Raw genomic sequence first — 15,373 nt, 5'->3', positions numbered from 1 at the left:
CCCTATGTCAGTCCATCAGAGGGAATTCCCACCTGGTTCCCCTTTTCAGCCCCACCTTTTCCTAAGTACCCAGTGGTTCCTGGAATATCTAGTAATCTTTTATTTCTCATTCCCCATGGGACAGGGAGAGGGTGGTTGTAGCACTGTGGGTACAGGAAAATTAGGGAACTGAGAGAAACAGGAACCCAGTGCCTGGGATGGAGAGAGTGCTTGGGGAGGAAGAGGCAATGTTAGGGCAAGGAAGCAGAATGATTTCCTTGGTTTGGTACCGGAGAGAACTCAGCAAAGAAGTCTTGGGGGTGGATGCTCATGACAAGGAAGGAAAGGGCTCAGAAGTAGGGGCAATTTCTGCTCACCCCATGCTATGGCCACTCCTTTCCCCAGGATATCCCCAGGAAGGAGAGTACCGTCAGCACTTTCCTTTCCCAGAGGCAGACCACCTGCCCCTGCCCCCACTCCTCTATTCACTCTCGGCCTAGTCACCTCCTGTCCTCCACAACCCATCCGCCAGAATACTTCCTTTTCCCCTCCCTTCCTGCTCAGGTTGCAGATACCTGCCCTGGTGACCATCACTTCCTGTATCACCCACCCGCTTTGGACTGCAGGACCCACCTCTTGACCCACCACATGCCCTGACCCTGGTCCTAAGGGGAGGGGGTTGGTGCTGCAGGAGTCAGACAAAGGATGGGAGACCAGAAGGGGCAGGAGCAAGAGGAGCTGTCACCAGAGGACTCTTACTGCCCCTCTGCACCCGCATCTGAGACGAGGACAAAGGGGGCGAGTAAGCAGTGAGAGACAAAAGGCCTTAGAGTAACAGCAGCAGTGTGTGTGTGGGGAGCGTTGGCAGCCTGGAGAAGGCACAAAAGATGCAGTGTCCTAGGCAGCCCCCCAGGATCCCTCACCCTAGCTCCAGCTCAAGTTGCCCCTAGGGCCAAGCAGCCCGGAGTCCATCCTGTCTTCTCCTAGGCTGGATTAGGGCAAATAAATGCAGTCCCGACATCGTTCTCCCTCACTATCACCACATTCACTGTGTGTTTCAGCTGTACCGGGAGAGGAGGCCCAGGGAGACGGTGGGGAATGAGCGGAGCAGGGAGGCACAGCCTCTGCCTGGCTCTGTGAGGGCTGCCGAGCCCACCCAGGTGTCCCAGTCAGTTCCCCCAGTCAGAGATATGGCCCCACCCTTTGGTACAGTTCCCATTAGGTCAACTCCCCGGCTAGAAGTCTGGCTTTCCCCTCTTTCTTTGCAGCTAAGAATTCCCTGTCTCTGCCACTCTCCTGGTCTGTCTGCCCCACCCTGCTGTCCTGCTGGTGAGCTGTGGCCCAGGCACCCTGTCTGGAGGAGATCTGGGGAAGGCCTCTTTCCAGACCCCAAGTGGGAGGGATGGGCAAAGTTAACGGGTGGCCCAGCTGGAGCTGGGCTTGGAGGCAGAGAGAACAGCAACTAGCTCCAAGGCTGGAACTCCTCTTTGTCTCCTCCACACAGGATTAGGATCAGACTCCTGATGGTGCTGCAGTTCTATGCCGTTGGCCAGTACAAAGGCCGGGTCAGAAAGATATGAGGTGAAAGAGACTGACCCAGGGTGGAAGTGGGGTGCGAGGCATCGCTAAGGGCACTTCCTGGGTCTGTAATTCTGTGGGCTCTGGAAGCCTGGCAGATATAAGGGTCACCCATAGGGGACCTCCTATCCTCATGAGGTGGCTCTTACACACCGCAGCAGCCCGTTCCAATGCTGGTGGCCTTCGCATCCTACTCTTTTTTCATTTTACTTTGACAGGAGCTCTCAGACCCGCCCAGCCCCACTTGGGCCCCTTTTCCCTAACCCATTTAGGCCATCTGGAAATTAGTTAGCTCTCCCGGCTCCGAATCTTTTGGATTCGGGGATAAGGAGGTAATTGGCAAAGCCCGGGTCTACCCCAGAAGGGCAGGGCTCAGACACAGAGAGCAGGGCTACAGCAGCGGTGAGCTCACGCGCGGAGTGGGGAAGGGCCCCCATGTGACCGTCCGCCTGGCTCCGGGCGGCAGGGCACTTTCTAAGGCGCGCAGGCAGCTCGGCGATGGTGCACGAGGGCGCCGCTGCCCGCAGCAGGAACTGCAAGTTTCTCCTGCTCAGCCTTAGAAGAGCCCACCAGGAGCGGTGAGAAGCAAGGGCCTCAGCCTCCGGTATTTAAGCGAAAGTGAAGCCGGGGTGCAGAACCCGGATGTTGTCAGGTTCGCGCTCGGCGACCCCGCCAGCTTCCAAGAGGGCGGCTGAGTGGTGCCAATAGGCGAGAAGCCCACAGGAGGCGCGCAAGAGGCACTTCCGCCCGGTTCTCCTTCCCGCAGTCTGTGGCGGGGCAAGATGGCGACGCTCAGGGCTCTGTGCGGCCTCCGGGGCGTCGCGGCCCTGGTGCTGCGGCCCGGGGCTGGGGCCCGACTGCCGATTCAGCCCACCAGGTGAGACCAAGCGCAGCCCTCGATGCGCTGTCCCCAGGGCTAGGGTTTCTCGAGTCCGGGGACTCCACGGGCCCTGTGACCCCCTAGGAAAGAATGACCCAGGCCCGTGACCCCTCGTCCAGGCCTGCTCTATCGAGTTCCAGGATCCAGTGGTGCCTGCCTTGGCCGAGGGAGGAAAGAGGGTTTGAGCTCGATCTGCCAGAGGTGAAATCAGTTGGAGGGAGACTCCGCGCCTCAGTGTTAGTGATAGTGTCACCCTCCCTTTATGTCCTGCTGCTTTTCCCAAACCCCTTCACGGGTGGGGCGCGACTGGTGAAAAGTCTCTTTAAACGCTGTGGAAGAAAAGGAGAGCAACCCCGATAGACTTAAAGGAGGAACATAAACCAAGAATCCCCGGTTGGCTTCAGTGCTTTGTTCTGGCCGTACTTGAGCAGAGCCAAGGAGCCAGCATGCCCCACCCCCCTTTCTTTTCTTACTCTTGGGTTGACCTTGAATAAACACCTTTTTGAGTTCATATTCACCAGCATGGGAATATGAATATGACCAGAATTTAAAGGAGCTGGGATCCCCGGCTTTGCATGTGTACGGGTGATAGGTGAAGTGATTTCGGGAATAAGTTGTTATTAAGGATGGAACCTCTAGAGCTCCGGTTTGTTCTGCCAAAGCGACGCAACTCTGTGTCAGTGACTTGACATTGAAGAATCCAAGACACCCTTCCCTGGGCCCACCTGAAAGTGAATGGGAACAGAGGAACCAAGCACTGTTCAGGCCCTTTGTGTAGGATCTGTCATTACCTCCCCAGAGGTGCTCGGCAATGGCAGCCAGATGTGGAATGGGCAGAGCAGTTTGGGGGCGCTGTCATGTACCCCACCAAGGAAACAGCCCACTGGAAGCCTCCACCTTGGAATGGTGAGTGCCCAGTGCCACTGTCGCAACCTACACCCCTCCATGCCCCAAGCTGATTTCTAAGTGCTCTTGAGCTCTCCGTGTGAGGCAAATTTTAGCCGCCAACTCTTTTTGCTGCTTTAACCTTGCAACTCAACAAACGTGACTATAGTGATAATAGGAGGTATTTGTCAAGTAGAATATTTCAAGAGAAAAGAAAGAAAAGGTCCCAGTCAGCCCTCGAAGATCCCTACCAAATTTATATCTTTAGCTTCAGCTTTTTCCAGAGATTCAGTATATATATATATATATATATATATATATATTTTAAATTTCATTTATTTATTTTTGGCTGTGCTGGGTCTTTTCTGTGCGTGGGCTTTCTCTAGTTGCGGCGAGCGGGGGCCACTCTTCATCGCGGTGCGCGGGCCTCTCACTGTCGCGGCCTCTCGTTGCGGAGCACAAGCTCCAGACGCGCAGGCTCAGTCGTTGTGGCTCACGGGCCTAGTCGCTCCGCGGCATGTGGGACCTTCCCAGACCAGGGCTCGAACCCGTGTCCCCTGCATTGGCAGGCAGACTCTCAACCACTGCGCCACCAGGGAAGCCCGTGATTTTTAATTTTGATCAGTGACTCCCTCATTCTCCTAATCCCTCAGGATTGAAGCTTTTTAGTCATCTTTGGCTCTTTTTTCTCTCTTGCCCTCCATGTCTATGTTCAATAACATGCAGATTCTTTAATAATGTTTCACATCTGGTCATTTCTCCCTTTGTTGTTTCGATTTATTTTGTATTAGACCTTGATTATTTCGGAAGTCTCTTTGATGGGTTCTTGCCACTGATATAGTCTCCCTCCAGCTATCCCATACAGTGTCTATGCCTTTATCTTCCCCAAACATCATTTTAGCATGTCATTCATTCTTTTGCTCGAAAACCTTCAAAGGAACTTCCAGTTAACCTTTCAAAAATTTAACAGTAACAACAGCTGAGTGCTTACCATGTGCTGAGTGTTTTTGTATGCATTATTTCACTTAGTTGTTACAACAGACCTATGAGAGTGATACTAATATTATCCCAATTTTGAGGAAATTGTGGTGTAGAGAGATTAAAAAGTGGTCGAGGACACAGGTGGATTTGTACATGGGTCTGTCTGACTCCAAAGCCCATGGTGAAGAATTTTGGTTGCATAGGTAGACTCTGGTTTCAGATCTCAACTCTCCATTTACCAGTGAATAAAGTACCTACTTCATAGCGTTATTGTAAGAATTAAATGAGATACAAGTAACGTAAACCACGTAATGTAGTGATTGGCTCATGCTAGGTCCTTCCTAAGTGTTACTAATAATACTGATAATTGGGGCTTCCCTGGTGGTGCAGTGGTTAAGAATCTGCCTGCCAATGCAGAGGACACGGGTTCAAGCCCTGATCCGAGAAGATCCCACATGCCGCGGAGCAACTAAGCCCGTGCACCACAAATACTGAGCCTGCGAGCCACAACTACTGAAGCCCGTGCGCCTAGAGTCTGTGCTCCGCAACAAGAGAAGGCACCGCAATGAGAAGCCCACGCACCGCAACGAAGAGTAGCCCCTGCTCGCCACAACTAGAGAAAGCCCGTGTGCACCAATGAAGACCCAGTGCAGCCCAAAATAAATAAATAAAATAAATAAATTTTAAATAAATAAATAATATTGATAATTGAACCACTGCCCCCTACTGCCTGCCAACACTTAATCTGTCTCTTGGCAAACAAGAGTTCCATAGATATTTACTTTCTTGTTTCTGAGATTTGACATGTGTTCATTCCATAGCATGGGATGCCTCTTCTCTCTACCTATTTGAATCATTCCCTGTGTTTAAGAACCAGCTCATATCTTGCCTCCACGAGGTCTTCACAGTGTTCTTTCCTTTCTTTAAATACTTAACGGCTAAGCAACTTACTTGGCAACTTGTAAATTTGACCTGTGTTACTAGTTTCTCACATGTACTTATCTCCCGAATTAAATTGTAAGCCTCTTGAGGGTAAAAACGGTCAATTAGTAATAGTAAGAATTAAGTATACATTTCCCAATTAGTTGTCCATTCAGCAGATACATCTGGAGAGCAGTGTATCTTCGTGGTTAAGAGTGTGGAGTCTGGAGCTGACCAGGCTGAGTTAAATCCTGACTCTGCCACTTACTAACTCTGACAATTCGTTTAGTCTTTCTGGCCTCAACTTCTCCAATGAGATGAGGATAATGATAGTATCGACTACTTATATGGTTGTTGAAATAATTAAATTAATTAAAATAAGTAAAGTGCTTAGAGTAATGCCTGGCACATAATAAGGACTGTATAAGTGTTATCTATCATTATTAGTTTGTTGGGTTTTTTTTTCCTGGTACGCAGGCCTCCCACTGTCGTGGCCTCTCCCGTTGCGGAGCACAGGCTCCGGACGCGCAGGCTTAGCGGCCATGGCTCACGGGCCCAGCCGCTCCGCAGCATGTGGGATCTTCCCAGACCGGGGCACGAACCCACGTCCCCTGCATCGGCAGGCGGACTCTCAACCACTGCGCCACCAGGGAAGCCCCTCATTATTAGTTTTTTAAAGGTATCCTGAGAGACATGGAAAGAGTGAGGCTCATGGTCCCTCTCATGAGAAAGTTTAGTCTCCCTTCCCTTTTTCCCATCTAATGATCTTCCTCCTGGTTATGATAAAGGTTAGGAAATCAGCACGGTATGGAATGGTGAGATGGAAAGTCTCCAGGGAGATATTAACTCCTTGCTGTCTTTTGGGGGTTCTCAAAGGAATTACCATTTGGCTCAACTATTTCCCACTTCTCAGATGAGGACCCTCCAAAGGACACGTTGGTGTCGAACCTGACCCTGAACTTTGGGCCCCAGCACCCAGCAGCCCATGGAGTCCTGCGGCTAGTGATGGAATTGAGTGGGGAGATGGTGCGCAAGTGTGACCCTCACATCGGGCTGCTGCACCGAGGCACGGAGAAGCTCATTGAATACAAGACCTATCTGCAGGTGTGGGGGGTGAATGGGGACCTGTTGACAGGACCTGGGGATGCCTTAGCCTCAGACTTTGCCAGTTTACTGCCCCAAAACCCCAGGGGAGGAGGGTGTTGAGAGGAGTAGCCCGTTGAGGTTATTAGGACAGTTTTGATTGGGAGGATGGAGGGATGTGGCAGGGGATGCTTGACTTGAATCATGTGGATTTGGTTTATCCAACAGAAATACTTCGGAGCTGGAGCTACACTCCTAGCTCTTCTCTGGCTGACTTTTGGCTGACCCCTTTATCCTTACTCTAGTGCCTCAGTTTCCCTGTTCTTATGTCGTACTAGTACGTCAGAGCTGGTGTCCCTGGGGTCAGGGAAAGAGGAGAGAGACGTCAACTCCCCAGGTTTAACAGCTGATTCTTGTATCTTCCAGCGTTCTAAGTTTGTTTTCGAAATACTCAGTGAGTCAGAGTGACCGGGAGGGAGTTTGTAACAGAGTTTGCTGTTTTTAGGAGAACTCTGTGACCCAAATAATGAGGGTAGGGTCAGATTTGAAGAAACTGGATCTGGGATAGGGATCTGAAGTTTTTTTCTTACTATCATGAAGAAAGCTCTTGATAACAGAGGACGATGGAGTTAGGAGTTAGAACCAGCTGACGAGAATGTGATTCCCCCAAAGAGTCCAGGCAATGATGGTTTCTGGTCCCAGAGTCCATGGAGTTAAACCCTGTAGCTTTATCCCACGTCACAGTGACATCAGGGCAAGAACTGGCTGTTCCAAGGAGAGGCGTCTTAGCTCCGCCTCCTTCCTGGAAGCTGAAGCTGGTTCAGCATACAGCTGGGACTTAGCTTTCTTGGTATTCTGGGGAAGAACCATTTCTACCTGACTCTTCCTACAGAAACAAATCCCATTCTTCTTGGTGTTCTTAATTTCCTCCTGAGATTACCTTTCTCCTGCAGTATCTCAGAGAGGCGATCGTCTTTGACAGAGGCGTCACTTGGCCCAGAAGACTTGGTTGGCAGTGCTGTGCTGGAGCTAACTCAGTGGCTCACAAGAACACTGTTAAATTTTCAGGAATTTTGTGAGCCAGTTGTTAAACACAGCTGTTATTAAAAATCAGATTATACTAGCTTGTGATTTAATATATTAAAAATCAAGGTAAGAAGTATCAAAATCCACGCCTTCATTATTTTACTACATTTTTCTACGCTGTGCTCCTTAGGTATTTACTTCCATTGTATCTGTACCGTGGAAATACTGTGTAATGGTGTGCTACTCGGCCCAGCGCTGTCTGTGGTCAGTTACATAATGTTGGTAGTTTAAAGTGGGACTTCGTAGGAGTATTTTCACCATGGAAATGGGCAAACATGACAAATCGGGGTCCCCCCACCTTCACCCCTTCAGTGTGTTTCATCCTGCCTTTCTGAGACTCCTGAGATTGGGAAGGTTTATGTAGCACTGACCTCTGATGCCCACTGAGAGCAGTGCTTCTAGCAGCCAGACTGAGGGTTCCTTGGCCTGTTAGATGTGATCCTGATTCCTCCCTCTTCCCAGGCCCTTCCATACTTTGACCGGCTAGACTATGTGTCCATGATGTGTAACGAACAGGCCTATTCACTGGCTGTGGAGAAGTTGCTCAACATCCAACCTCCTCCTAGGGCACAGTGGATCCGAGGTATGCCCCATCCCCTTCTTCCTGTGGCCCACTGAGAGCACAGTATGGTGCCTCTGCCCCGCATCTTAGGAGCGCCGAACCGGAGCTTAGTATGCAGACCCCAGGCTCTGCCCAGAGCTGCTCTGTCAGCCTGGATCCTTGGCTCCTATATCCTTTTCTTGTCTTCACCTCTCTACAGTGCTGTTTGGAGAAATCACTCGGCTTTTGAACCACATCATGGCTGTGACCACACATGCCCTGGACATTGGGGCCATGACCCCTTTCTTCTGGTTGTTTGAAGAAAGGGAGAAGGTATGAGAAGGAGGAAAGAATAGGAAAAGGGAAGGAGGTGCCAGAGGTAGAGAAGGTATGAAGGAGACGAGAGTAAAAGGAGAGAGAACATTTAGGGGGAGAAGGTATATTTAACCTGGGTTGTATTCTTGAGGAGCTCTGTGTCATGAGGGGTTGGTTGGGCACCAGAAGGCTGGGGGCGGGGGAGTAGACCATCGTGGTGTTGGACTTAGGGGCCCAGGACTTTGTCACTAATTCCCAGTGTGTCCTCTCAAGATGTTTGAGTTCTACGAGCGAGTGTCTGGGGCTCGGATGCATGCTGCCTATGTCCGGCCAGGAGGTGTGCACCAGGTGAGCAGGCTCCCCTGCCTCTCTTAAGGTCCAGTCCTTGCTTGTATCCTCTGTGGCCACTGGAGGGCAGCCCAGGCTGATGGAAGCGCTAACCCTGTATCCCTGAGGCAGGGCTGGCTCTCCTCAGTGGAGACTCTGCACTCACTACTGATTCTCCGTTTGTCTTCTAGGACCTACCCCTTGGGCTGATGGATGACATTTATGAGTTTTCTAAGAACTTCTCTCTTCGCATCGATGAGCTGGAGGAGGTAAGATAGGAGTCCGTGGGGAAAATCCCTCTTTTACCCCAAGAGGATCTGTGGGATTAATCCCCAATTATAAAGAAATACAGAGGTATTTGAAGAGTGTCATGAAGAGTGTTCACACACCAGCTCTCTTGCCCAACAGATGCTGACCAACAATAGGATCTGGCGGAATCGGACAGTTGACATTGGGGTTGTAACAGCAGAAGACGCACTTAACTATGGTTTTAGGTGTGAGGAATAAGACTTCTCTCCTCAGGGGCGGGTGGGTTCCAGCTTAATCTCTTGGCTTCAGGCGTGGCGCCTTCCTTGCCATGCTGTCTTTGTATCCCATGCCCAGAGCGTGCGGGAGGGAGAGGGGAGACTAGGGAAGAGAGCATGCCTCTTTTCTTGGTTTGTGGAAAGTGACCCTTGGTCCCATTATACTCTCTACAGCGGGGTAATGCTCCGGGGCTCGGGCATCCAGTGGGACCTGCGGAAGACCCAGCCCTATGATGTTTATGACCAGGTGGAGTTTGATGTTCCTATTGGCTCTCGAGGGGACTGCTATGATAGGTGAGGCCCAGATCCCTTCTTAGCTCATTTTCCAGTTAGTTTCCCCTGTCTAACTTTTCTCCTAATTGCTTTCTTCTTTCTCATACTCTCCAGTATCTACTGGAGCTCTTGTGTGTGTTAAACTAGGTTGCTTTTCAAAGTACTTGCACATATGGGACGTTTTATTTTACCCTTACATTCTTCTTATGTCTTAGATGGAACTAGTTTGGGCTGCATCATATAGCTGAGAAAGCTGAAGCATTAAAAGTTAGAGATTAGCCTGGGATATTATTCTGTTAGTAGTGCTGGAGACTAGAATCCTCCTTATCCAGTGCTGTTTCCACTAGATTCTAAGCTTCACATTCCATTCCTCTTTACTGACCCCAAGAAAAATTTGCTACTGTTTTCTTTTTGAGTCACTTTGACTCTCACCTGTTCTATACTCCAAAAAATGTTTAAGAGGGTAATTAAAGAGGGAACTACTACAGGACATGGTCTGAGAAAACTAGAAGAGGATTTGGTCTGAGAAAACTAGGAGAGGGCCCAGTGCTCAAATCAGAAGACTGTAGGTTTTCTATGGGTGGCCAGGCCAAGCAGAGATGCTGTAGTAGGAGAAAAGGATGAGGAAAGTTACCTAGCACTGTTCAGTTCGGCCAAGGGCATCCATCCTCCCAGCCTCACATCTCATCCTCTGGCTGCTCTTCTCTTGATCTGAGTCTGTCTCATCTACTTCAGGTACCTGTGTCGGGTGGAGGAGATGCGCCAGTCCCTTCGAATCATCTTACAGTGTCTGAACAAGATGCCTCCTGGGGAGATCAAGGTTGATGATGCCAAAGTGTCTCCACCAAAACGAGCAGAGATGAAGGTTAGCTATAGGGGGAGGGAAAAGGGGGAAAGGGGGCAGCGGCTGGGGAGGAGTATCTTGGGATTAAATTCCTACTTTTCAGTTTTCCTTTTTCAAAGAATTCACTGTATAAGATTCTTAACCTCCCGTAGCCTCCTCTCTTTTTCTATACCTTCTGTGCTCATTGGCTTACATGTGGGATTTTAGACTCCCTGGGGGTAGGATTATATTCTGTGTGTGGGTACACCTGCCATACAGTTTGGGTCTGGCCTGTTGATGCTCCGTTTTTCCTCTCTCCAGACTTCTATGGAGTCACTGATTCATCATTTTAAGTTGTATACTGAGGGCTACCAAGTTCCTCCAGGTGCCACATACACTGCCATCGAGGCTCCTAAGGTGAGGCAAGAAGGGGAAGGAAAGGACAGTACGTGGAGTGGGTGACTGGCGATGGATGTTCAGATAAATGCTTGTTCATCAGTGAGAGAGAGGACGTGAGGGTAAATAGAGAGGTTTTTGTTGGCAGAGGAAAGGGTTCTTCCTGTTAATGGAGGCAGCCAACCTTCTTCCTTGGACAGGGAGAGTTTGGGGTGTACCTGGTGTCTGATGGCAGCAGCCGCCCTTATCGATGCAAGATCAAGGCTCCTGGTTTTGCCCACCTGGTAAGAACCAACCCCAAAGATTCTAACGCTAATACATGAAGCCAGTAATTAATGGCCTTGGTTGAGATTTTTATGCACTTTCACTCCTCCTCCTTCTACCCTGTTAATCTTGCCTAACACTGTTTCTGTCTTAATCTCTGCAGGCTGGTTTGGACAAGATGTCTAAGGGACACATGTTGGCGGACGTCGTTGCCATCATAGGTACAAGGCCTGTTGTGTAGTAGAGGTGTTTAGGCAAGGGAGTTTGAGACTCTGATTGGGGACAGAAACTGAACACTTCTGTTCAACATAGACTATGGGCATAGACTGAAATCCTCAGTTTCCTGAGCACAGTAATGAGTTCTAGATTCTTGGTAACATCACTTTTCTTCTCCTCCCCCTGACCTCCTAGGTACCCAAGATATTGTGTTTGGAGAAGTAGATCGGTGAGCACGGGAACAGCATTGGACATCCCTGCCTACCTGCTTCGTCTGCGGAGCCTGTCCATCGTTGGGAATGGGACTCTGTGTGTGTGTGTGTGTGTGTGTATGTGTGTGTGTGTGTGTGTGTGTGTGTGTGTGTGTACACGTACATGAATGCTTAGCTGTCAGGCTTTCTGTGCATGTACTGGAAAAGGAGAAATTATAATAAATTAGCCGCCTTCTGGCCCCAAGCCCAAACTTGTGGGTATGTCTTTCTAAGTATCTTACTGTCTTTCAGTTTGATGGGAAACTCATGAGTGTTAACTCTGTACTTCTCTGTTAGACTCAGTCCTTAGCAGTTTTTCCTGTGCATCTCTGCCCCTTTTGTGACCCTTGTCCTTTCCACTTCTCCATTGCCCATTTCCTCTTTTTCCCTTACTTCCTCCCTGCCCAAACCTTGCTGCCCACACCAATTGGTAAACTCCTCAAATCAAGACTGGGTACAGAGTTCCAGGGGGGAGAGAAAGGGGCTATCATGGGGTATTAGGGAATTTTGAGGGGCAAGTTATCAGAGCTCTGTCTCTGAACAGGGCTAGAGTGAGATGGCGGGTTTAGATAGCCTTTCCCAAGCATGGGTGTTGCCTCTTTCCACGGTAGCAGGGGCTTGGTCACTGAAGGACGGAGACGTAGGAGACCAGATCTCCTAGCTCCCTTGGTTGGCCCTTCCGGGAGCCGCCCGGTCTCTAGTGCAGGAAGGGGATGGGGCCAGAGCTCAGAGGAAGGCGTGGCAGGAAGGGGGCAACGCTGTGGTCAGGGAGCCGCTCGGGAGCCGCTCGCAGAGCACAGCTGCACGGTGCCGTCAGAGCGTCGGATCCCCAGCTCGCGGCCCCTCAGCCCCTGCCCAAGATGTTTCCAGCAGTGGTCTTGCTCTTAATCCTTTTGGTTGAACAAGCAGGTAAGAGGGTTTGGTGAGGGACAGTGAGCTGGGCTCCAGGGTGGGAATCAAGGGCATGTATCTGAGGGCTGAGGCAGGGACAGACAGAGGGAGGCTGGCACTGGGAGGATGGGCACAGAGACCCTGCGGCTGGTCCTGTCCAGTCTCTGTCAGGGCGCAGGGCTTGTAGTTCCTTCCCTTCTTGTCCCCTTCTTACTTTTTCAGGACTAATACCCACATAAGTCTCCAGTTTGACAGAGGAGGGGAGTGGGTGTATGACATGAAAAGCTGGTCTGGGGGAAAATTCCGTTTCTCATGATCAGCGTTTTCTGTGGGGTGCCTTTGGTCTTATCCATTGGGAGCTGATCTCTAGCTGGTTAAATAATATTCATAAAGCCCCCTTCAGGAAGGCAGGGGCCTGTCCTTGTGTTTAGGAGTGAGGCAAGGGTAGTCAGATACGTGATTGCGGCTTCTGTGGGTCATCACTAAGGCACAGCTGATGTGAGGGTGGGGGCAGCGTACAATGCCCAGCTCCAGAGAGCTAAACGTCAGCTGAGAAATGGAGGCAGAAATGGGAAGTCCTCTGCAGCTCTGAGGCTCCAGGCGTTCTCTAAACTCTCCTCGCTCTGTCTGGGTCGTCTGTGTTTTGAAGAGGGATAGTTACAACTGGGGTTCGGGGAGGAAGAGGTTAGTGAAACTTAAGGGAAAATGGGGAAGTTAAAATGGACTGGGATGGAGTTCCACCAGCCCAGCTGTGAAGATGGAAGGACTGAGTGAGCGGCCAGTCTGCTGCCATGGGATGAGGGAGCAGGGACACTGAGGCATAAAAGAGAGGGCACGAACCTGGAACGCAGAAAACCTGAATTTCAATTCCAGCTCTGGTACTTCACACTATGACCCTAAATGAATTACTTAGCTTTTCTGAGCCTTGGTTTCGTCATCTACAAAATGGCGATGATGTTTCCGTCACGGGGCAGTTTTGAGACTTATGTAATACCGTGTGTGAAAGAGTGTCGCAGAATAAAACGTACTTCACGCATATGTCACATGCCCATGAGCCCTCTGATAGGGGTCAGAGCAGATAGAGGCTGGAGCTCAGACTTTATTTGATTTTTTTCCTTGCACGAAACTTCCTCTGTCAGTGGCCCAGGGTGAGTAACGGGGCAGAGTACCCGGAGCCGGAATCCATACAGCTTGTGGTCATTCCCTTGAGCCTGGGCTAAGACACTCGCTCAGCCTTATGTGCAGAGCCATCGGTATCTATAAGGCCAAGGAAAGCAGGCACCTGGTTTTTACATATTTAAGTGTCTTAGTTGGATGGGGGGGGGGGACAGAAAGCGATGTGGCTGAGGCTAGATGACCCATAATAGAGTGATTGCCTTCCCTCCTTTCCTCAGCTCACATCCTTCCTGTCCAGCCCTTAGCAACAGGTCACAGGACTTAGCAGAGACACCCCTGTGGTTTCTTTGCTGAAATTTGTCACTGCCTCCACTCACTTGACCCCCCTGGGCCGAGGTTTTGGTCTTGGCTCAGTGAACTCAAATGGGTCCCTTGAGGGCTATGGAATGCTCAGTGGTGCCTGAGGAACCCACAGTGCTAAAAAGAGAGGGTTGGGGGCTGAGGGGGAAGCTCTCAACTCTCAGAACCTATAAGTTCCATCACAACAGAACAGTTCACACTTCCTGTCCTACCCCTAGCCTAGGGTGAGGAAGAAGAGGGAGAGGTGAGAGAAATAGGAATCTAGAGAGGAAGATGAAGTTTCTTCCCTGGGACGGTGCCCCTCCAAGTCCCGTCCTACCTCCCAGAGCCCTTTCTTTCTCTCCTCTGAGCACCAGATCTTTCCTGCTGCCCCTGACCCCATGGGTACCCTCTGTCCCCTCAGCGGCCCTGGGAGAACCTCAGCTCTGCTATATCCTGGATGCGATCCTGTTTTTATATGGTATTATCCTCACCCTGCTCTACTGTCGACTCAAGGTAGGGCTGGGCAGCGTGGGATGAGGGCTGGAAGGAGAAGTGGGAGAGTGGTGGCAGCATGGCTCCAAAGAGAGGGAATAAAAGGGGTTCCCCTACAACGTTTGGAGGTGGGGTTGGGCCACTAACTTCACCTTTACTGATGGCCTTTCCCCTACTCCAGCTGCAGGTGCGAAAGGCAGCTACAGCCAGCTATGAGGTATGGACCCTTCCTCAACTGGGTATCAACAATTTTTCAGTCTCTCAGCCCTTCTGGGGCTTTAGCCTTGGGATCTGCGGTCTCTGGGGGGCATGGGACTCAGGTGCTGATCTCTGTAAGCTTCAGAGGTCCCCCTCCTACCTCATCCTACCCACCCTGCCACCTAGCCAAATCACAAAATATTCAACAGGTGACGAGGAAGAGTCAAGTGTAGAGTGACAAGGCGTACATGAGAGTGTTGTATGTTGTGTGTGTATGTGTGTTGGTAGCCATATGGGCAAATGTGCATTCATGCCCCCGAGTATCTATGGGAGTGCCCTCTAGCCCAAGGGGGCCAGCCACCCCTGGACACATACCTCCCGGGGTAGGGAAGAAGATGCTGAGGGGCCCTGGAGATGTGGGTCTCTAATGCCTTGCCCTTTTACCTCTGCAGAAATCAGATGGCATTTACACGGTGAGTGAACCTGCCTCCCAACCCCAGTCCCAGGAAGTCAGCAGAAGAGGGTGGGCTTTTGAGTGAACTTTGGAAGGGGTAGGGCCTCTGGGGGTGGGTAGGAGGCCCTGTGATGGGCTCAAGCTCCTGACTGTCCTCTGACTTCCACCTCCAGGGCCTGAGCACCCGGAACCAGGAGACTTATGAGACCCTGAAGCACGAGAAACCGCCACAATAACTTTAGAACAGATGCCCTTGGTCACTTCCTTCTTCCACTCTCCTCCCAGCCCTCGTAGCTGGCATCACATATGCCTCCCCGCCGTTAATGCCAGCTGACCCTATCTCTGTAATGACGCTATGCCCCCCATTAATAGACACCAGTGGTTCCTCCTCCCTGTCAAAGACCTCAGATGCTCTTCATTAATGTTTATATTCTAGTCTCACCTCTTTATGCCACCCTTCTCCGCTTCCCCGTCCCCAACTCCCACTAAACGATGGAAACGGAAGGCACTAACATCAATAAAGTTACCGCAGACTGGACTCTATTCATTCATTCATT

General features: G+C 50.6%; 2 protein-coding genes across 2 annotated transcripts; both read left to right on the top strand.

Annotated features, from left to right (window-relative positions):
- Positions 1-2,324: 2,324 nt before the first annotated feature.
- NDUFS2 (NADH:ubiquinone oxidoreductase core subunit S2) lies at positions 2,325-11,528 on the top strand. Its single transcript, XM_082834785.1, has 14 exons — positions 2,325-2,434; positions 3,237-3,343; positions 6,138-6,328; positions 7,856-7,976; positions 8,155-8,267; positions 8,523-8,597; positions 8,768-8,845; positions 8,985-9,070; positions 9,275-9,394; positions 10,109-10,238; positions 10,518-10,613; positions 10,793-10,876; positions 11,020-11,077; positions 11,268-11,528. The coding sequence occupies exons 1-14, from the start codon at positions 2,340-2,342 to the stop codon at positions 11,303-11,305; spliced, it is 1,392 nt and encodes a 463-aa protein (XP_082690911.1). The 5' UTR covers positions 2,325-2,339; the 3' UTR covers positions 11,306-11,528.
- A 413-nt stretch (positions 11,529-11,941) lies between these two features.
- Positions 11,942-15,373, top strand: FCER1G (Fc epsilon receptor Ig). The gene is made up of 5 exons (XM_082865777.1): positions 11,942-12,232; positions 14,094-14,185; positions 14,346-14,381; positions 14,815-14,835; positions 14,990-15,373. Exons 1-5 carry the CDS (start codon positions 12,037-12,039, stop codon positions 15,050-15,052), a joined length of 408 nt encoding a protein of 135 aa, XP_082721903.1. The 5' UTR covers positions 11,942-12,036; the 3' UTR covers positions 15,053-15,373.

Source organism: Leucopleurus acutus (assembly GCF_964270905.1).
Source record: "Leucopleurus acutus genome assembly, chromosome: 2".
Taxonomy (NCBI): domain Eukaryota; kingdom Metazoa; phylum Chordata; class Mammalia; order Artiodactyla; family Delphinidae; genus Leucopleurus; species Leucopleurus acutus.
Note: the sequence above shows the minus strand (reverse complement) of the source record. Positions and strands in the feature narration are given on the sequence as shown.